Source organism: Carassius auratus, unplaced genomic scaffold (genome assembly GCF_003368295.1).
Source record: "Carassius auratus strain Wakin unplaced genomic scaffold, ASM336829v1 scaf_tig00003219, whole genome shotgun sequence".
NCBI lineage: Eukaryota > Metazoa > Chordata > Actinopteri > Cypriniformes > Cyprinidae > Carassius > Carassius auratus.
In genome coordinates, this window is record NW_020523509.1 from 260,207 (window position 1) to 277,898 (window position 17,692).

General features: G+C 38.1%; 1 protein-coding gene across 6 annotated transcripts in view; it reads left to right on the forward strand.

The window, feature by feature from the left end:
- LOC113070166 (voltage-dependent T-type calcium channel subunit alpha-1G) overlaps positions 1-7,670 on the forward strand; it is a 175,081-nt gene extending 167,411 nt beyond the window's left edge. For all 6 annotated transcript variants that reach the window (XM_026243382.1, XM_026243381.1, XM_026243383.1 and 3 more), the window contains 3 exons: positions 2,070-2,259; positions 2,349-2,518; positions 5,576-7,670. In XM_026243382.1, coding sequence (XP_026099167.1) covers positions 2,070-2,259; positions 2,349-2,518; positions 5,576-6,433 — 1,218 coding nt within the window. In that variant the 3' untranslated portion in view covers positions 6,434-7,670. The remainder of the gene's footprint in view (positions 1-2,069; positions 2,260-2,348; positions 2,519-5,575) is intronic.
- The last annotated feature ends 10,022 nt before the right edge of the window (positions 7,671-17,692 follow it).

The following is a 17,692-nucleotide window of genomic DNA, read 5'->3' on the forward strand; positions in this document are numbered from 1 at the left end:
TTGCTGAATAGAAAAATCACCTGCCACTTTTGATCAATGTAATGCATCCTTGCTGAATAAAAGAAATAATGTATTAGAAAAATCAAACTGAGCTTTTGAAAGTTAATGTACATTAAATATAAATAGATATTACATTTAGAGTCCAGTTTAATATAATATAATATAGTATAACTTTAATTTGTGTAGAGGTCAGTATGTTTGACCTTTGAATGCAACAAATGACCAACCAGAATCCACTATTCCAGAGATATGTTACTTTCTTGCAGCAGCTTGTAGTTTATCCAACTACTGCTTCAGGAGAGAATCTCGACTGTAGTTTAGCTACTTTATAAAATGAGTAGCTTGTATATTAACAAACTAGTTTCCAAGCTTCCCTAACACTGGTGCTACTCTCTGCATGTGTAACCTAATAAAAACCCGCCATGCCAGGGGTGTATGATTCATTTATACCAAAACTATGCCAGTAATCGGTTTTCTGACACTTGGTAGTCTGATGAATTTTTAAAAGTAGAGCAGCATCTTCATAATCACTTCATGCGGAGTTGAGAGGCAAGTGCGTTTGGAAGCTTTGGGGGTTTCTAAGCGTCTTTCTCTTTCTCTCTTCCCCTCTCTCTGTACATTTTGCACCAGCCTGGTGTTTGTATGGTCCAGTCCAGTCCAGTAGAGTAGTATTACTGCCTGTCAATCTGCTCCTTTCCTGTTTGGGGTCTGCAGCTATGTCCCCATTCTTCCTCCCACACATCTAAAGGCCATTTCAGAATCTCTTCACCATTTTGTCTCTTCATACTTTTTAGATGTTCCTGTTTGCATCCTCAATCTATCTGTCTGCATATCTACCCGTGTCTCTTTGTTTTTGTTTCATGATTTTATCTGTCTTATCTTTTGTGTTTTAAAGGTGAAGTTTCACCCTAGTACCATGCTTCTTGAAAGAATACAGGAGTGTGGTATGGGGTCTGCTTCTGCTGTCTGCCAGCTACAGTAGTACAGGCTCTAGGTGCAGCTTCTGAAGGGAGGAGGCTGATGATTTCTGTCACCTTGCAATTGAATTCATATTCATTGTCTCAGAACTATGCCATAGACCCATAAATAATTTATACAAAGCATCTCTCAGATGAGTGAGATTTTGATCCAGCTTTTTCAGATTTTTCTGTTGTATTTATGTGGATGAAAAAAAGGCAAACAATGTGCACTGAGATGTGCATAACTTCACAATGCCCATAAAACAGAATAGAAAGTCCATCGTTATATAAATGTTAACCACAAAGAAAGATAAAAAACGAAACTAAAGTGGAAGGGAGCAAATTTACTCAAAGCACATTTAATCACAAATAATGATCGGAATATAATGGACAAATATATATTACAAAACAATGGAAATATGTGAATATGAATGTGGAAATTGTAAAAAAAAAAAAAAAAAAAAAAAAACATTATTATTTAATCTTACTATTGTTTACTGTTCTCATGTCATTCCGAACCTGTATTACTTAATTTTTTTTTTTTTCATCTCTTTCAAATCTTTCAGTATTCATAAAAGGACACAAAAATACCTAAATGTATCTCAATTTTGGGTTCTTAAGACTCATTTAACAGATTAACAGACCAAAATGTCCAAACGGAGTCAGTGTGTCTGATTCAATCTGATTCACGAATCATTCAGTTTTGTGAGCTGGATGAGGCAATTCACAAAAAAAAAGTAAAAAAAATTAAATATATATATATATATATATATATATATATATATATATATATATATATATATAGTGAATGTTCATATTTCCATCTGTAATTTAAATGTATATACAGTAATAATACATTTATATGAACAATTCATTAGATGTACATATTCATATAAGAAATATATATTTGCATTCATACTTGATCAGTCTCCTCCCTGTGTGTCTAGTGCACAGTGATGTTTGCCTTTCATTGTATGCTAACCAGTCCAGCCTCTATGTATTAGGTACAATGTGTTTGCGTGTGCGTCCATGTGTTCATAAGGTCCCCTGATGCTCCAAACACAAGTACCAGCTGTCACCTTGACATACATCTCTTTTAATGCTCCTCAGACCACAGCTCCAGCAGATCCCACAGACCCCCAGCAGCCAGACAAGCCAGCGGATGAGCACTTACTGTACGTGAAGAAGACCTCAGTGGGCCGCACACATTCTCTGCCCAATGACAGTTACATGTTCCTGCCGTTGCAGCCCAACTCAACCCACAGCACTCACACAACCTCACCTCACCTCGCTCAAACAGGTAGAGCACTGCATTTTATTTCTGAAATTAAAATGTGGTTCTTATACAAAAATCTATAATTGTGTAATATGAAACGACTCCTCACACAGGCTCTACAGGCTCTATCCAGTCTCAAACAGAAGAACCCACAAAGCACTTGACTGTGCCCACCGATCTATTCAGACCGATCAGTCCCCATAGCCTATCAGACTCAGAGAGCATCCCACGAATCCCCCCACCTCGCCGGGCACACACTCTCACGCGAACCCTACGCAGACAGGTCAGTTCAGGTTCAGTATTCTCAGTTCTTTCACTACTTTCTCAGAAATGTGTTTTGCTTAGAGTCTATTCTGTTTTCAAATGTTGAGGAATCCTGTGTGTTTTTTTATTTTATTTCACATAGTAGCTCAGTTCCAAAACCTAGTAAGCTGCCTCAGTACATATAATGCTTCTTATATGTTCAACTGCCACATACACAACCATTCAAAAGTTTGGGGTCAGAAAGAGATTTAAAATGTTTTTGAAAGAAGACTTTTATGCCCACCAAGGCTGCATTTAACGTATTTGATAAAAAGTGCAGTAAAAACAGTAATGTTGTAACGTTTTGTAACAGTTTTAGTAATATTGTATCATATTACAATTTACAGTATAATAACACTTTTCAGTTTGTATAGTATAGTACATTTGAATTTGGGATGTAACTTTAGAATCTGGCTGAATTAAGGTATTTTAAGCATCAAAATAAGTTGGAATAACCTCAGGAGCGGCATATGACTGTGTTGCCTCTGTAGGAAGCTCACTAGGTTTTGTTACAGAACAGTTTTCTCTGCTCATCTTCTCTGGATTTTGATTGGAGACTTATGGGAAATCGACTGGTATGAAGTCTGACATATCTGCACTGTTGATCTCTCCCTCTGGCTAGTATATTTCTTCTCTAAATCCTTCCTGCATTCTCTCCTTTTTTTTTCTGCTGCTTTTTGGCCTGCGTACCTTCTAATGTGACTTACTCCGAGCAGCTCAGCATGGTACAACCCAAGCCTGACCCCGAGCTGCTCCTGAGGCACAGATACTCCTGTTTCTGAGAGAGCCGGAATGGGCTGCTTGGTTCAGCTGGCCTCCAGCTCCACAGCTCCTTGAACCCAAAATCTTTCCCTGTTTCTCCTACCACAACCCTTAAATCCCGTTCCTCCAGTCCAACGCATTTCACCATGGCTACTGTAAAGGCCAAAACTGCAGGGTAAAGATCAAGGGGAATCGAAGGATTGGACAGACATAATTAACACAGATCATTTTAATTGTAATTATGATTTATGAAAATCTTCCAAAAATGATGTATTAAAACTGTTACTTTAGCTTCTTGTTTTTAACATTAACTTAAAACTTAATAAAAAATATATAATATAAATATACAAAATATAAAAATATATAATATATAAAGTATAAAAAAATATATATAATATAAACCATAATACATCACATTATTATTATTATATATATATGGTTTCCCAGACATGCCATTTAGTCAGTCATTTGTCATACATTGTAAAATTAATTTCCTGACACTAGGGGGCAGCATAGTTTTAACCCTACAAGTTTCATCATAGAACAGGAACGCTTATGGCTCTTACTTATGTTAGCTAACTGTCCACATTTGACATGGTTCCTCGTGATCTTTAGCCCCTCACAAAACACCCACCCACCTCTCTCCTACTGGGGCCAGTGTCTCTCTTGGGCTCCCTTGATTAAAAGAAAGTGACAGTTTTAGGTAGAATTCTGAGAGAGGAGACCCCAGGAAGAGACATGGGTTTTGTGGTCTGTTGCAGTAGCCCAGTGGCTCAGAGTGCAGTCTGCCAAACAGTGCCTGTAGTTTTGTAGGGTAAATGTTTCTCTGCTCTAGTTAAAAAAGTCCATCTGTTACAAACTTTTCTCTGAAAGTGCAATTGATATTGTAAGTTTTCACCTATGTGACTTCACACACAGCAGTGGCATGTACAGTACTGCCACTCGGGCATTGTGTCAGTTTAGTTAATGTCAAATTGGAGACAAAGATATAATGTAGAGCAAAAGGAAGACAACTATTTATTTGCCAATTTCTCCAATAGTCTGTACACTTTCAGATTTTGTTGAAAGTGCACACAGCATACATTTCCTACCAGTGGAAGCAATAAGAAGGACCAGGGGCGGTTCTAGGGTCTAGAGATATTCATGTTTTGCCCAAACCTCTGAGGATACATATGAATAATCATTTGTTTAAATATAACAATAATATAAACTTAAAGGAAGGCATCATTTTTATGAAGTTAATATTTATATATTACTGGATATAAAAAATAAAAAGGTCTCATCTCTATGCTTGCCAAAAATTCCATGCATCCCTAAAAGCTTTCTATAGCTGTGTTCAGGTTGACAGTAGTGTTGTGACTTTCACTAGTCATTGTCAGTGGTTTGGTTAAGTTAGTTTGCTGTTTATATGAGTGTTTTTGAGGGAAAAACTGTTGCTTTACCAAAGGTTGTGAAGTTTACAAGAGCCGCAAGTGGTCAGGCTTTCTGTCTGTAAAATTTTAAAATAGTTGGTGCTTATTACATCTGGATGGAGTGCAACTCTTACCAGAAATCTATAGATCCTCTAGTTTCTTCATTATGTCTGATTTATAGAGCAAATGACTAGAGACCTGATATTAAATTCTCAAAAAAAAAAAAAAAAAAATATATACATATATATATATAAATATATATATAATTGGGGCATAAGCACTGGAAGCCCATCCCTAGGACCGCCCATGAGACTAAAAGGTCTAAGAATGTTTTCAGCTGGTGGTTGCAACTAATTGTTGAATTAAGAATTTTATTTCAGAATTTGTAACTGCTATTAAGCAAGTTTTATTGACCTTTCTAGCACAATTTAAGCACTATTTTTGTCTGTTTTAACGTTTGGCCGGAACATTTTGGTACATTTTGTGGCAAGTTACTTCATTTGATACATTCAAGTTTGTTACAAACTTTTAAAAAAGAACAACAACAACAACATCAGATTCTAAATGTTGGCTACCTGTGATTAGGGCAATGAATGCATTAAAACCGATGCCCTGAGGCAGTCTCTCTATTTTTCTAATTTCACCTCCAATCCTTTGAAGCAGAGAGCTTGTGGAGTGCAATGCTAATGGTGAACTCCACTCTAACTCCACATCCCCCACCCCCACCCCCTCCACTGGCTTCTACAACCCTAACATCTCATAACATAACATACTAACCAGTCTCCCTCTCACCTGTTCATGTCCTAATCCCTAATGTTACCCCTTACCTTCCCCTCACCTACTCCCGTCCCTGCTCTCCTCAGGTGGCAGTGAGTGCTGACTCTCAGGAGACTCTATACACAGAGGGAGGGGAAAACGAGGGTCCCCTGGGGCCCAGGGAACTGTCGGACCCCCCTGTCAACCATCCACCTCAGCAGCAGCACCAGCCTTCCCTCTTCCTGGTTCCTGCCACACCAGGCGCCTCCCCAAAACCATTGCGACCTAGCGTCCACACGCAGCACAACCCCTACGACCAGTATAATGTGTTCTCCAGTCGTTCCTGCTCTCCGCCCCTCTCATCCCCGGCCGCCAGGAAGCAGGAGGAAACAGACTCTGTGGATCAGGAGGTATCCAGAATCATCCAGGCAGGACTTGCTGGGAGGAGCGACGATGGGATCGGAGAAGGGACAGGAGATCAAGGTGCAAGACGTCAGCTTAAGAAGTACCACAGCGTGGACACTCAGGGCCAACGATCTCTGCTGTTACCACGGCCCTTGTCCTGGCTTGAGGACCCACGTCGGCACTCCATCGAGGTTTATTCGTCCGTGCAAAGCAGTCCCCAGTGCAGTTCAATCTCCTCTGGCTTCGTCTCACGTGCCGATAGCCTCCAGCAACAGTCCTCACCACGCAGCCGCAAGAAGAAGATGAGTCCGCCGTGCATTTCTGTGGATCCACCCGAAGGTTCCGAGCTTCCGGGAGGCTTTCATGCTGCTCTGGGGATGGTGCCACCCCCGTTGCCAATTCGGGACACTTGCCTGAGGAGGCGAGCTCATTCCAGTGACTCCAAAGACTCATTTGATTTGGGTGGAGGAGGAGATGGGCTGCCTCACGAGGGCGTCCCGAACTGCAAGCTATTGACTCTGCCTAGCTTGTCTTTTGAGAAAACAAGCTCTGAGCACTGAACACTTGACTTACCCATTCACACACACACACACACATGCACACACATGACACGATGCACTCTGTGTATCCGTGATGGTGATAGTAATAGTAATAATATCTTAGAGAGTAATAATGCTAGATGCAACAATGGTGAATACTCCATGATCATGAGGAATAGAAACTATACCTTGTATTTTTTTCGCTACTGCCAAAAGAACACACAAAGACATTTTGCTGAGGATTAAACAAGTCAATAACGGGACTCTCTCCCCTCAAAGATGCCAGCGGATCTGTTTGGCAACCTCATGACCTTCTTGTGGAGGTGAGCGCAGAGCCCGGGGGAGGGCGTCCCCTACTGACCCTTGTGAAGACTTCACAGCACTGTATTGCTGAACTCCCTAAAGGGCACTGATGAAGGTATAAAGCAATATGAACGTTTTAGAGACACTATTTTCTTAAATTATTGGATGTCGTTTTTTTTTTTTTTCAATTTTTGTTATAGTTTTGTCTTTTTGTGATTTTTCTCTTTTTCTCAATGTTTAAATCATTTGTTGTTTGCTTTATTTTTTCACCATAGAATTTTTTTAGCCTTCTTGTTTTAACAAAGACAAAAAGAAAGAAAACATTTTTCAAAATGCTGGGATCCATGTATTTGTAGGGATAATGTTCTTATTATTATTAATAATAATGATGATCTAATATATCTCTTTAAAATAAAGCATTAAACAGCTCTTTGTTTTTTAAGCACAAGCATTAGACTGGTGTGCCCTGACTAAAGAGTCTCTTGAACACATCTGCAGAAAGGATTGCGCGCTACTCTAATGGAAGGGAACAAATACTTGAATTAATTGAATTCATGAAGCAGAAAATCACTGCAAAACACACTCAAGGCATAGAAAACCAGAGAAGCATTTCTTTTACATTTCATTGGAACTCTGGTTTAATTTCAGATTGTTTTTGGCACATTTTTGAACACCAGCTTAATCTAGTTAAATAAATGCTATATTATCAGTACAGCTCATACAATATTTGTGTGAAATTTTAACATTAAAAAAAATCTGAGAAAACATTTGAAGATTTTGTCATTAAAGAAGTCTCAAGAACTTTGTTCTTGAATTAAAATGTTGAGAGGACTTTTTTTCCATTTTGCTTGGCAGATCGGTCTGCAATGTAGGACCAGCAAAAAGAAATGTGACATGACTCAAAGGGCCCTATCTTGCACCCAGCGCAATTGACTTTGTACACCGACGCATGTGTCATTCCTATTTTGCACCCGCGCAAAGCGCGCTTTTCCCTCCACAGAAGCACGTCGCTAAACTAGTGAATTAACTTGCGCTCCCTGGGCGGTTCAGCGCAAAAAAGGAGGCGTGTTCCGGCGCAAACAATCCCTGGTGCTATTTTGCTGTTCCATTAAACAATTGCGCCACTGACCAGAAAAAACCTAGTCTAAAGTCAGTGGCGCGTTGCGCGTTGTTCATTATGCTATTTTAAGGGCGCAAGCTTGACCATAATGTATAGCGTGCACAACGCGCATACACTTTGCTCATGTAATCTACACAGATGCAACAGTTATTTTTGCAAATCATAAATTGTTACACTAAAAAAATATTAACACATGAGATGACGGAAATCATTGTGAAATCTTGTTTACAAATTATTCAGGCTAATTGTAGTAATTAAGGATCAGACCTGTTTGCCCGATAGTGGCAAGACATATATGTATATAAGGACATCTGACAAATTTGTTTGTCCCTCAAGAACCAGGAAAAAAAAAAAAAAAATCGATGAAACAATTGTGGCTATTTCCTCCCACGCCTGTTTAACCGACGCTATTTTGGGTGGGTTTCTCCCATCCCCATACAACACAACTTCTCTGTCTTTCACTGCTCTTACAAGAACATCAGTCTCCTCGGCTGTGAACCGCTCCTGGCGTGCGCCTGGTAAATACGCCACAATAATAGCAATCCATAATGGAACTTGCGCACCTGCTTTTAAAGGGAATGTTGGATGACGCTCCGATTGGTTTATTTCACGTTACGCCCAAACCACACCTATGAATAATGAAGCTACTTCAGACCAACCCACTTTAGATTTGCGCCGGGCGCAAGAGCCATTTATCCCGCCGGGAAAATAGCAACAGCGCCGAGACCCGCCCACAAAGTTACTTGCGCTTCGCGCTTTGACACTTGCATTTCAGATCGTTAAAATAGGGCCCAAATTCTGCATTGAGGTCGAGAGTGGACCAGGAGAAAACTATGAGAAAATGGGGTGTCTTGTTAAATCAAAGTTTTGTAAATGTATTTAATATACAAGAAACACCGCTTTCATCTCTCTGCTCTTAATGACCTGAAAAACAGCACTTAAATTAAGAACTACCATGCAAAGATTATCCTCATCAAGTTTATTATGAATTATTTTGAAAGATAATTTTAAAATGGCTTTGAAATACTTGCAACCTTCTAGTAGTCTTTTTTGTTGAGAACCACTACCTTGAATATAATAAGAGGTTATTTACAGTACATATTCTGCCTCCCTACCCTTATATTTTACACTACACACATGCAAGTAAAAGTGCATTTAATTCTTACACTGAAGTCTCACTCAGAATCAAAATGCGTGTTGATTGAAGCTGTTGTCAAGTGCTCACTGGAGCGATTCCCTTTTGGTTTTCATGAGAGATAATCGGCACATCTGCAGAGCTCCTTTAAAACTCAGGAAAGCTTGCATTTCACAAAGTCTAACTCTGTAATATACCCTTTTTTGCTTCATAGCACTGGATGCAGTCCAAATCTTTGGCTGCAGTTGTATATGGGTTCAGTGTGTTTGAACCTTGTTTTTGTCATTGGACCAATTTCTGAATGATTTACTCGCTTCACTTCAGCAAATCTACATTAGCTTTCTCCATTCCCACTTGAATTATGCATGGGCAGAATGCATTGCGAGTGGTATGCATCAGGATGGTGTTCATAATTATTGTTGGATGTGCAAAGCACTTAAATGATTTTCTGTATAACTCTGCATTGCACCAGACATTTGGTTACCGTATAAATGCTTTAATAGTGGTGTGTAATTATACCTCAAGGATATCTTTAGTGTGAAATATTTTGAACTAGGTGATGCTAAAACAAAAGAATGCAAATGGAGAGTGCCATCTGTTTGCTATATTATTTAATAATTGTATACTTCAAACGCTAACATATCACAGTATAAACTCTTCTTTGACACTGAAAGAAGGTGATGACGTTCCCACTCAGCTTTTCCATGAAACTGCAAAATCCTGGAAAACATCTTGAAGTGACCAGATGTACACAGTACACTCTAAGAAAAGTCAGAAAAAGACAGGGTAGATAACTTTCTTTGGCATTTTTAACTATCATTCAATTACACATACCTTAACGCCATTTGTCTTGTCTTAAATGAGGAGTTCAGGAATCAGGACCCTGTGGTCTAGCCTGGGGACCCGGTCTGAGCCTGTTAAAGTCTTTATCCTGTTGGAGTCACTGTATCTGGTTCCTTAGCGCTGGCAGTTCAGGGCCCCAGGAACCTCTTGGGTCTTTTAGGGCAACAGCAGTTGTTGTTGTTGGACCTGTGAATGGATTTTGATAGGTTTCACTCTGATGTTGAAAGTTCACATCAAAATTAAACTTCAGTGCATAACGGTATCTTTCTCAAATGTTTATATTCTTTCTGCCTGTCAGTGGTTTTATTCCAAAGTCTCACATTCTGTCCTCATTTATCATTCTTTCTCATGTGTACAATAAATTAGTGCAGAGAAATACATAGAGATTGATCCCGGATCCCATCATTATTCTGTGGAGTGAGGTGCACAAGAAATCAATAGCATAACAAATACCTGAAATTGCATGATGTCTGTACAAAAAAAACATCAAAATTGTATTATCCTGTCAAAGAAAAACAGCAAGATTTATATTACATTCACAAGTATCCAAGGAACTAAAGAAATAAAAAATAATTGTAAAAGTGAATGATAATACTCATGGCTCATGCCCTCAATACCAAAAATCTAATGCTAATCCCATTGAAGTGCAAAACAGTAAACACAAAGGGATGCATTTGTCTTCCAGAAATTGTAAACATTTTTAATGTTATGTTTACATATACAGTAGAAGAAGCTTGAGCCGAATATTAGAGCGTGTTTTAAGAACAGAGAATAGTTTTATGTTATCTGCCAAAAAATAAATTTATTATTCATCATGATCAGATTTTAGATTTTAAACCGTTTAGATTCTAGACTGTTAAAAACAGAACATCTGTGCAGAAATATTCAGAAACAATCTCGTAAGAGATCTGGGCCCGGTTCCCCAAAACGTTCTTATTGCTAAGTAGTTCTTAACCTATTCCTTAACCTCTCTCTTAACCTTATGGCACAATTCAGGACACCTTCGTACGCTAAGTATATCTTCTGTAAGTCACAGTTTCGTAAGGTGGGTCTGGACCATTCGTATGCTCTCTCGTAGCGTTGTTAGAGCTCAAAACGCTAGTCACCGTCACTGTGCAGCAGTATTTTTTTTTTAATTTTGAGGTCAAACTATGGTATGTTGACAATATTGTAGCTCAACAATGATTTTATGTTATGGACATTTTAAGACTCATAATAAATTATGTTCGCAAAGGATACAGGCCTATTTATGAAGTTAACTTTATGTGGTTCAGAACTAATATGGTGGTAATTGGCCTAGGCTATTTTGTAATGTAATTAAAGCGAATTGGCAATCACTTTTGATAATGAAAATCCGGCAAACAATTTGGCTCTAAATGGCTAAGATCTATAAATGGGTAAGCATGGTGGTGTCCAGTAAGCGACCAACTATGGCAGTGATCCAACGTGTCCTTGTATTGAATCAAAGACGGAGCCGAGGTTTAGTCCATGTCAATTTTTTTATTCGGCAAAACTTAAGCCCTTTTGACATTTTGCCTTACGTGGCTATATATATAAAAAAAATCGCCTCCCAAGACAGCTCATTATGGAGCTGCTGGACCTTCTCAGACCTGCGCTAGGTCTAGTTTTTTTTTTTTTTTTTTGCTACAGAGAGCTTCATCGAGGTCGTGGGAGAGTGGACCATCTATAAGGGTGTGATCTCTGACCTGGTGGTAAGGTCCAGCAACACTTCAAGTTCCTCTGACGAGAAGTTTTGTGCCCTTTTTTTTACGTTGCTTCCCCAGCATATTCTGTATCTAACTCTCTCTCTCTGTTCATTGTAAATAGGTTGCTTTTTATTGAAAACATAACCAATGGCATTCAATACCGCATCTAACATAAGTAACTGCAGCTGCTTGCCAATCAATTCTGATTGTACATTACCATTAATATAAAAGTGTATTATATAATTTTTAGAAGTCGTTAAACCCATGTCAAGAAGCGGCACAAAGGGATAAAGAGGGAAGATTAGCGAGCGATACCCAGTTCGTCTAACCGTCATAACATATCGTGTGAACATATTACTGACCATTTGATCATTTAATTTATAGTCTATATTCTACTGATAACTTAAACTATGTTAAAATAAATGTTACTGTAAGAACGTGTTGTCTGTCTTAATGCTGTATTGCACCTTCGCGTGAAGTGGAAAATCGATTCATGAGCAATCGACGCCAACTAATTCAGCACCCTCACTTTGGACAGCGCTCTTGTAACGTCGGACGTAAGAGGCAGCGTGCTAAGAAGCTTCCTAAGGGACACTTCGGGGAACACACATTGGAACATAAACAACTTTGGTAAGATATATCTTTCGAGGTCTTCTTAGCACGCTAAGAGTGAGCGTTATCGGGGAACCGGCCCAAGTCAGTTTGCCATCTCTATGGACAGGTCTGTCCTAAAATGTTATTGTTTCATGTCAAACAGACATTATATTTCTGAATGTCTGTGACTCTTTATTCTTTTGATTTATAGGGCCATACATCATTCTAAATCCCTTTTGTTTATTGGCCTCAAGAGTGCACCAAAGTACTTGATTAGTAATGAGAGATGATATTAGATATTAGACCACTGGCACCAGCGTGAATTGTTTTCTGAAATTTGTCACCAGCTTTTGACTAAACATGATGTTTCTTCATTTACTAAAGGTTTGCGTGGTTCTTATCTTCCACTGCTAAACTAAAACAGAATTTTGTTTTTGTTTTTTGAAATACTCAAAGTTGCAAAAATACACTAAGCGGCATTAAAACAAGCGTGCTTGTGGCATTGGTTTCTATAAAAACACTTTTTGCACTAGGGGGGATGTTTTGAGTATTGAATATTAACATCAAGGAAAACTGTAGTCCTTATGGCATTAACCCCCTTAAAAATGCTTGTGCTGTACCTCAGCCCTACACAAATCATCAGCACAATGAAGTACAAGACCATTTAAGGAGATCACTCAACAATGAGATGCTAAAAACCCAAAACCCTTCACAAGCCATTAAAACCTATAACATTGCCTGTCTCCTGTATTCTTAAACCTACATAATGGTTGAAGAAGCTAAATGCAGGCTGACTAATAGGCTGTATCTCCTGTTCCAAACAGAAGCTCGATCCACCCAAGATAACCACAGGAGGAGGAATCCTGCACGTCGGCGATGTAGTGACAGACACCCTTCATATAAAAGTATTTTAGAACATAAAATAAACAGTACAAAGAAATGGAGCTCTCCCTAGCCAAATTTCATGTTGTTCAGCACATTTGGTCACTGTCATTAATTTGCCTATTCTAGAGAAAACGAAACCGCAAAAAAGTTTTGTGGTGAGCAGTTTTCACACTAGTGCTGTATGTCTGTTTAGGCCATTGGTTCAGACTTGTGTGCAGTACATTGTGTGTGGCATACAGTACATTAATGCGATAGGAGTCTAGGGTTATGATCTGCTGATGTTATCTCATCCACTTCCTGTTGTTAAGGTCTAAGGCCGTTCAGCTCTTCACGTCTCGATATGTTCTTGATTCTTCACGTGGGAACATTGCCAAACTTTGTTGAACTGTTTGAATGTTATAGATTGAGATGATAAGTGGAATGTCATTGTACCAACTCCCTGTTTCCTTTTTAGGGAACCAGACACTACACTGCAGATTTAGTTCAATTGTGGCTTGGCCATTTACAGTTGTTTTTAGAAAGATGTCTCTGATATGACTATGCAAATGAATGACAACATACAATGTTTTATTTTCTTTCCCTAACTCTTAATATAAGACAAGTAAATATATTGTGGATGCTTTTCCTAATATATATTTCTATAAATGTATGAGATGTATAAGGATAAGTTTTCTCTGAATGTAGGATCTCTGTCTCACATTGCATGTCATGTTAAGTGCTAAAGATAGATGCTCTCAGACTGAGTTCCCTCGAGCTTCTGCAGCTCCCTTGGTATATAATGCAACCCAGATACGGTCAAAGACTTTCTCCACTTTGTGAAAACCTCTGATGATTCATTCAATTCCTAAGACAGTGTGACACCTCAGGAATTATTTATGGCTTATAGAGGACAAGTGTGAAAGCATCATGGATTTCACTTGAGGGGATAAGCCTTCAATACCACTCTAGAGCTTAAGCAGTTAAAACAATAGTGTTGTTCTATGGTCAAATCTTGACAGTTTGTTTGACATTTTAGATCTAGAGAAAACAAGACATGATAGGGTATTGCATCTGAATAACAAATAATCTGAAAAACATCATAACTATTACTTTTTCTTCAAATACAGTTTATCGGACTATACATTGGTCACATAAAATTAGGCAAAAATCGGGCCTCCTACAATGTGTCAAAAATAATTAAATCAGTTCTGAAATCGCAACAAAATCTAAAACTGAACAATTTTTTTTTTTTTTTTTTTTTTTTTTTTTTTTTTTTTTGTGGGGTGTGATACAGCTCACTTCTGGCTTCTTTTTCATTCCAGTATATTCAGACAGATGAGACACTCTGATGTTGTTCACATTAATGCCCTGCTTAGTTTTATGTCAAAAGGAACCACAGCATGTGCATCGCCACATTGAAAACATGTCCATTCAAGGCAGCAGTGAGTTTGTATTCAAATTCAAAAGATTTGTACACAGTGATAAATCATGTCAATTGGTTTGAAATCGATCTTTGCGAATTCTAAAGGTGCTTCTTTTCAGAAATCAGTTCTCTAACATGATATAACACCAATCCAAACCGTCTTGGCTCACTGAGGGTGGGATGAAACTATTGTAGGATCACTAACCCTTTAGTCTGCCCTCACTCTGCAGTGTATTACGATCCAGTTTTCATTTTTTTCTTCATGTATTGGGGTCTAGTCAACCGTACCCTTCAATATTCTATAAATTTGGTGTCACCATCTTGTTTGAAACCTCCAGCATATCATACTTGTATATAAAGATTTGTCCATGAGATGGATTATTATACAAAACACTAATGTTTTTATCATGTTTAATAATTATAATTAGATAATGTGCAATAGTGCTAGAATAAAAGAATAGTGCTTAATATTAAAAAAATTTGTAACTCTGTATTACCGTTTCCTTTCTTTTTAAAAAAACAAAACAAAAGGAAGTTTAATGCTGCTGCTTCTACAATAGGAGAGCCTACAATTACTATATATATATATATATTAATATTAAAAGCAGTATTTCCTGGTTAACATTTCTTCATGAAACTGTTAATGTATATTAACAGTTATCAAACTGTTATATAACTGCTATATATATATATATATATATATATATATATAATTTTTTTATTTTATTTATTAAACATGTGCAAAGTGCACGGCAGTACTTACAGTACATTTCATCGCCTATAGTTCAGGTCAGATCGGACTATTCCAAGAAATACCAGCACACATTTCAAGGTAAGGGTCCACTCTTCAAAATGCATCCCACTTTTTAATCCAGAACAATGAAAAAACTAAAGGGGAACTAGGGGGAAAACTAAAGATTATCTTTTTAACAAATAGGTAACAAAGATTACGACTCAGGATTGTCTTCTCTTCCGGGTCTGTTGCGATTGAGTGCACGACATCCTCATTTTTTTTATTTTTGGACCAAAATGTATTTTCGATGCTTCAACAAATTCTAAGTGACCCTCTGATGTCACATGGACTACTTTGATGATGTTTTTCTTACCTTTCTGGACATGGACAGTATACCGCACACACAGGTTCAATGGAGGGACAGAAAGCTCTCGGACTAAATTAAAAATATCTTAAACTGTGTTCTGAAGATGAACGGAGGTCTCACGGGTTTGGAACGACATGAGGGTGAGTCATCAATGACAGAATTTTCATTTTTGGCTGAACTAACCCTTTAAGTGTCCACGCTAACAGTTTAAGAACATTTTTTAAAGACAAGATTACTCTGAATGAACATTTTGTTAACGTTACAAGAAGAACGTTTGTACTTTGAGAGAACCTTGCCAGAATGTTAGCCAAAGGTCTTAGAACATTCTCTGATAGCTGGGATATTTCAAGTCTAATAAAGTCATACATTAGTGAGTCTGACTTCAAAGACTGATTTCAACTCATAAGTCACTGAAAAGCTTTCCCTCGTGAGCCAATGGCACCAAGCCTGACTCAGCTCATTGGCATATGTGACACATATACTAATGAGATTTGAGACTCACATGTTTAAAATATCAAAGAACTGTTAATATTTATTTTGTGAATATTTGTGCATTTAAATCTCAGGAGAATGGTTCCTTTAAGTTATGTTAAATAAACGAAATAGCCGGGTGGGATCAGGTTCTTGTCAAAGTCTGTTGGAGACTAACTTGCTCCTGCAGACATGTCACTGACTTGTTTCAATAATTCACACACAACCAGCTGCCACACTCTGATTCTGTGCATTAAGCATTCCAGTTGTGTTAGTGCAATTGTGAGGAGCTTCACAATTCATGCGTGCAAAGAGCGTGCATTGTAGTTTAGCTCAGGCTTTCAAAAAGGAAGTTTGCATCTCATTTGTAGCTTTGACTAATCACTTTGGGGAGGACAATAGAGAGGTATTTTGGAGATTTGCTGTCCCCTTTCAGAGATGAGTAATGTGTTTCTCTCTTTGCATTGGTCTGTTGTTGACTAATCCTGTTTGTGATCATTTCATTTAGCTTCTAGCTCAAGGGGCAAGGTCCCTCTAACCCTTCGGTGTACTCCTAATAACAATAATTTTCTTAATCAGGATTATTATCTTGTTTTCTAGAAAGAAAATCAAAACATCCTCCAAAAAATATGTACTTGAAGCAAACTGAAGCATACTGTACCACTTCTTGGAGGTCAAAAAGCTCTCACCCTTCATGTAAGTCCACTTATCTCTGAACACAGACTCCCTTTAGGAAATCAGGATGAGCAGAGGACACAGTATTCCTCTTAAATCCTCGTTTATAATTGCATAAATGTTTAATTTTAACCCAATTTCATTTTGATTTGAAACAGACTCTCTCTGTACCAAAATGATAAATTCACCTTTTGATGAAACCCACAAAAGCTCATAAAAAGTTTAAGACAACCAGAACAAGATGTGTGACAAAATAACAGCTTTTTTAAGTGCAAAACAAGAACAACAGATAAGTAATTAAGGAATAATGTACAGTCAGCTGGCCATTATTGGTAAATAAACCTGACATTGTGATTTTGTATCACCCTCAAGGTGTTTATTGTGCCATACTGACTGTCTGTACAATATACTGTATCTCTTATTACACAACTACTTACTAAAGAAATTATTTATTTTATGTTACTTGTGTATTAGCAGGAAGCTTCTGCTAAGAAAATATGCAATGCAACACCATAGAAAACACTGGAACAATATTACAATTACAAAAAAAAAAAAATGTCTTCCTTGGTCTGGAATGTGTACACAGCTCAGTTTGACACTTGTATTACTCTTGTTTAATTGTATATTTCACTTTCTGTAATCAGTGCAGGGAAGTCCAGCTGATAAGTGGATTGCACTACACACAAGGTAGCTCAATTTCCCAAAATATAATAGAGACACACAAAACAGCTTAACAAAATTGGAAGCACAACTCAAAGGCACCCTGTGCTCTGTATCCCAGGCTCTGAGCCAGTTTCTTTCAACTGCAATTTCGACATTCAAAACGCAACAGCGTGTCCACTCTGCTGATAAACAAACATTCGCTTGGCTTGCAGCGAAATGATTGGAGGCTTTTCTTGGTATTTGATTGGCATGGTGCTGGCATACACAAGAGATTTCCCCAAGCGGAGAGTATAATGAGAGAACAACAATAAATATCTGCTCTACAGACAAAAACATGCCGACTTGACACTAGAGTGGTCCGAGGAGATGTGAAGTGTCACTAA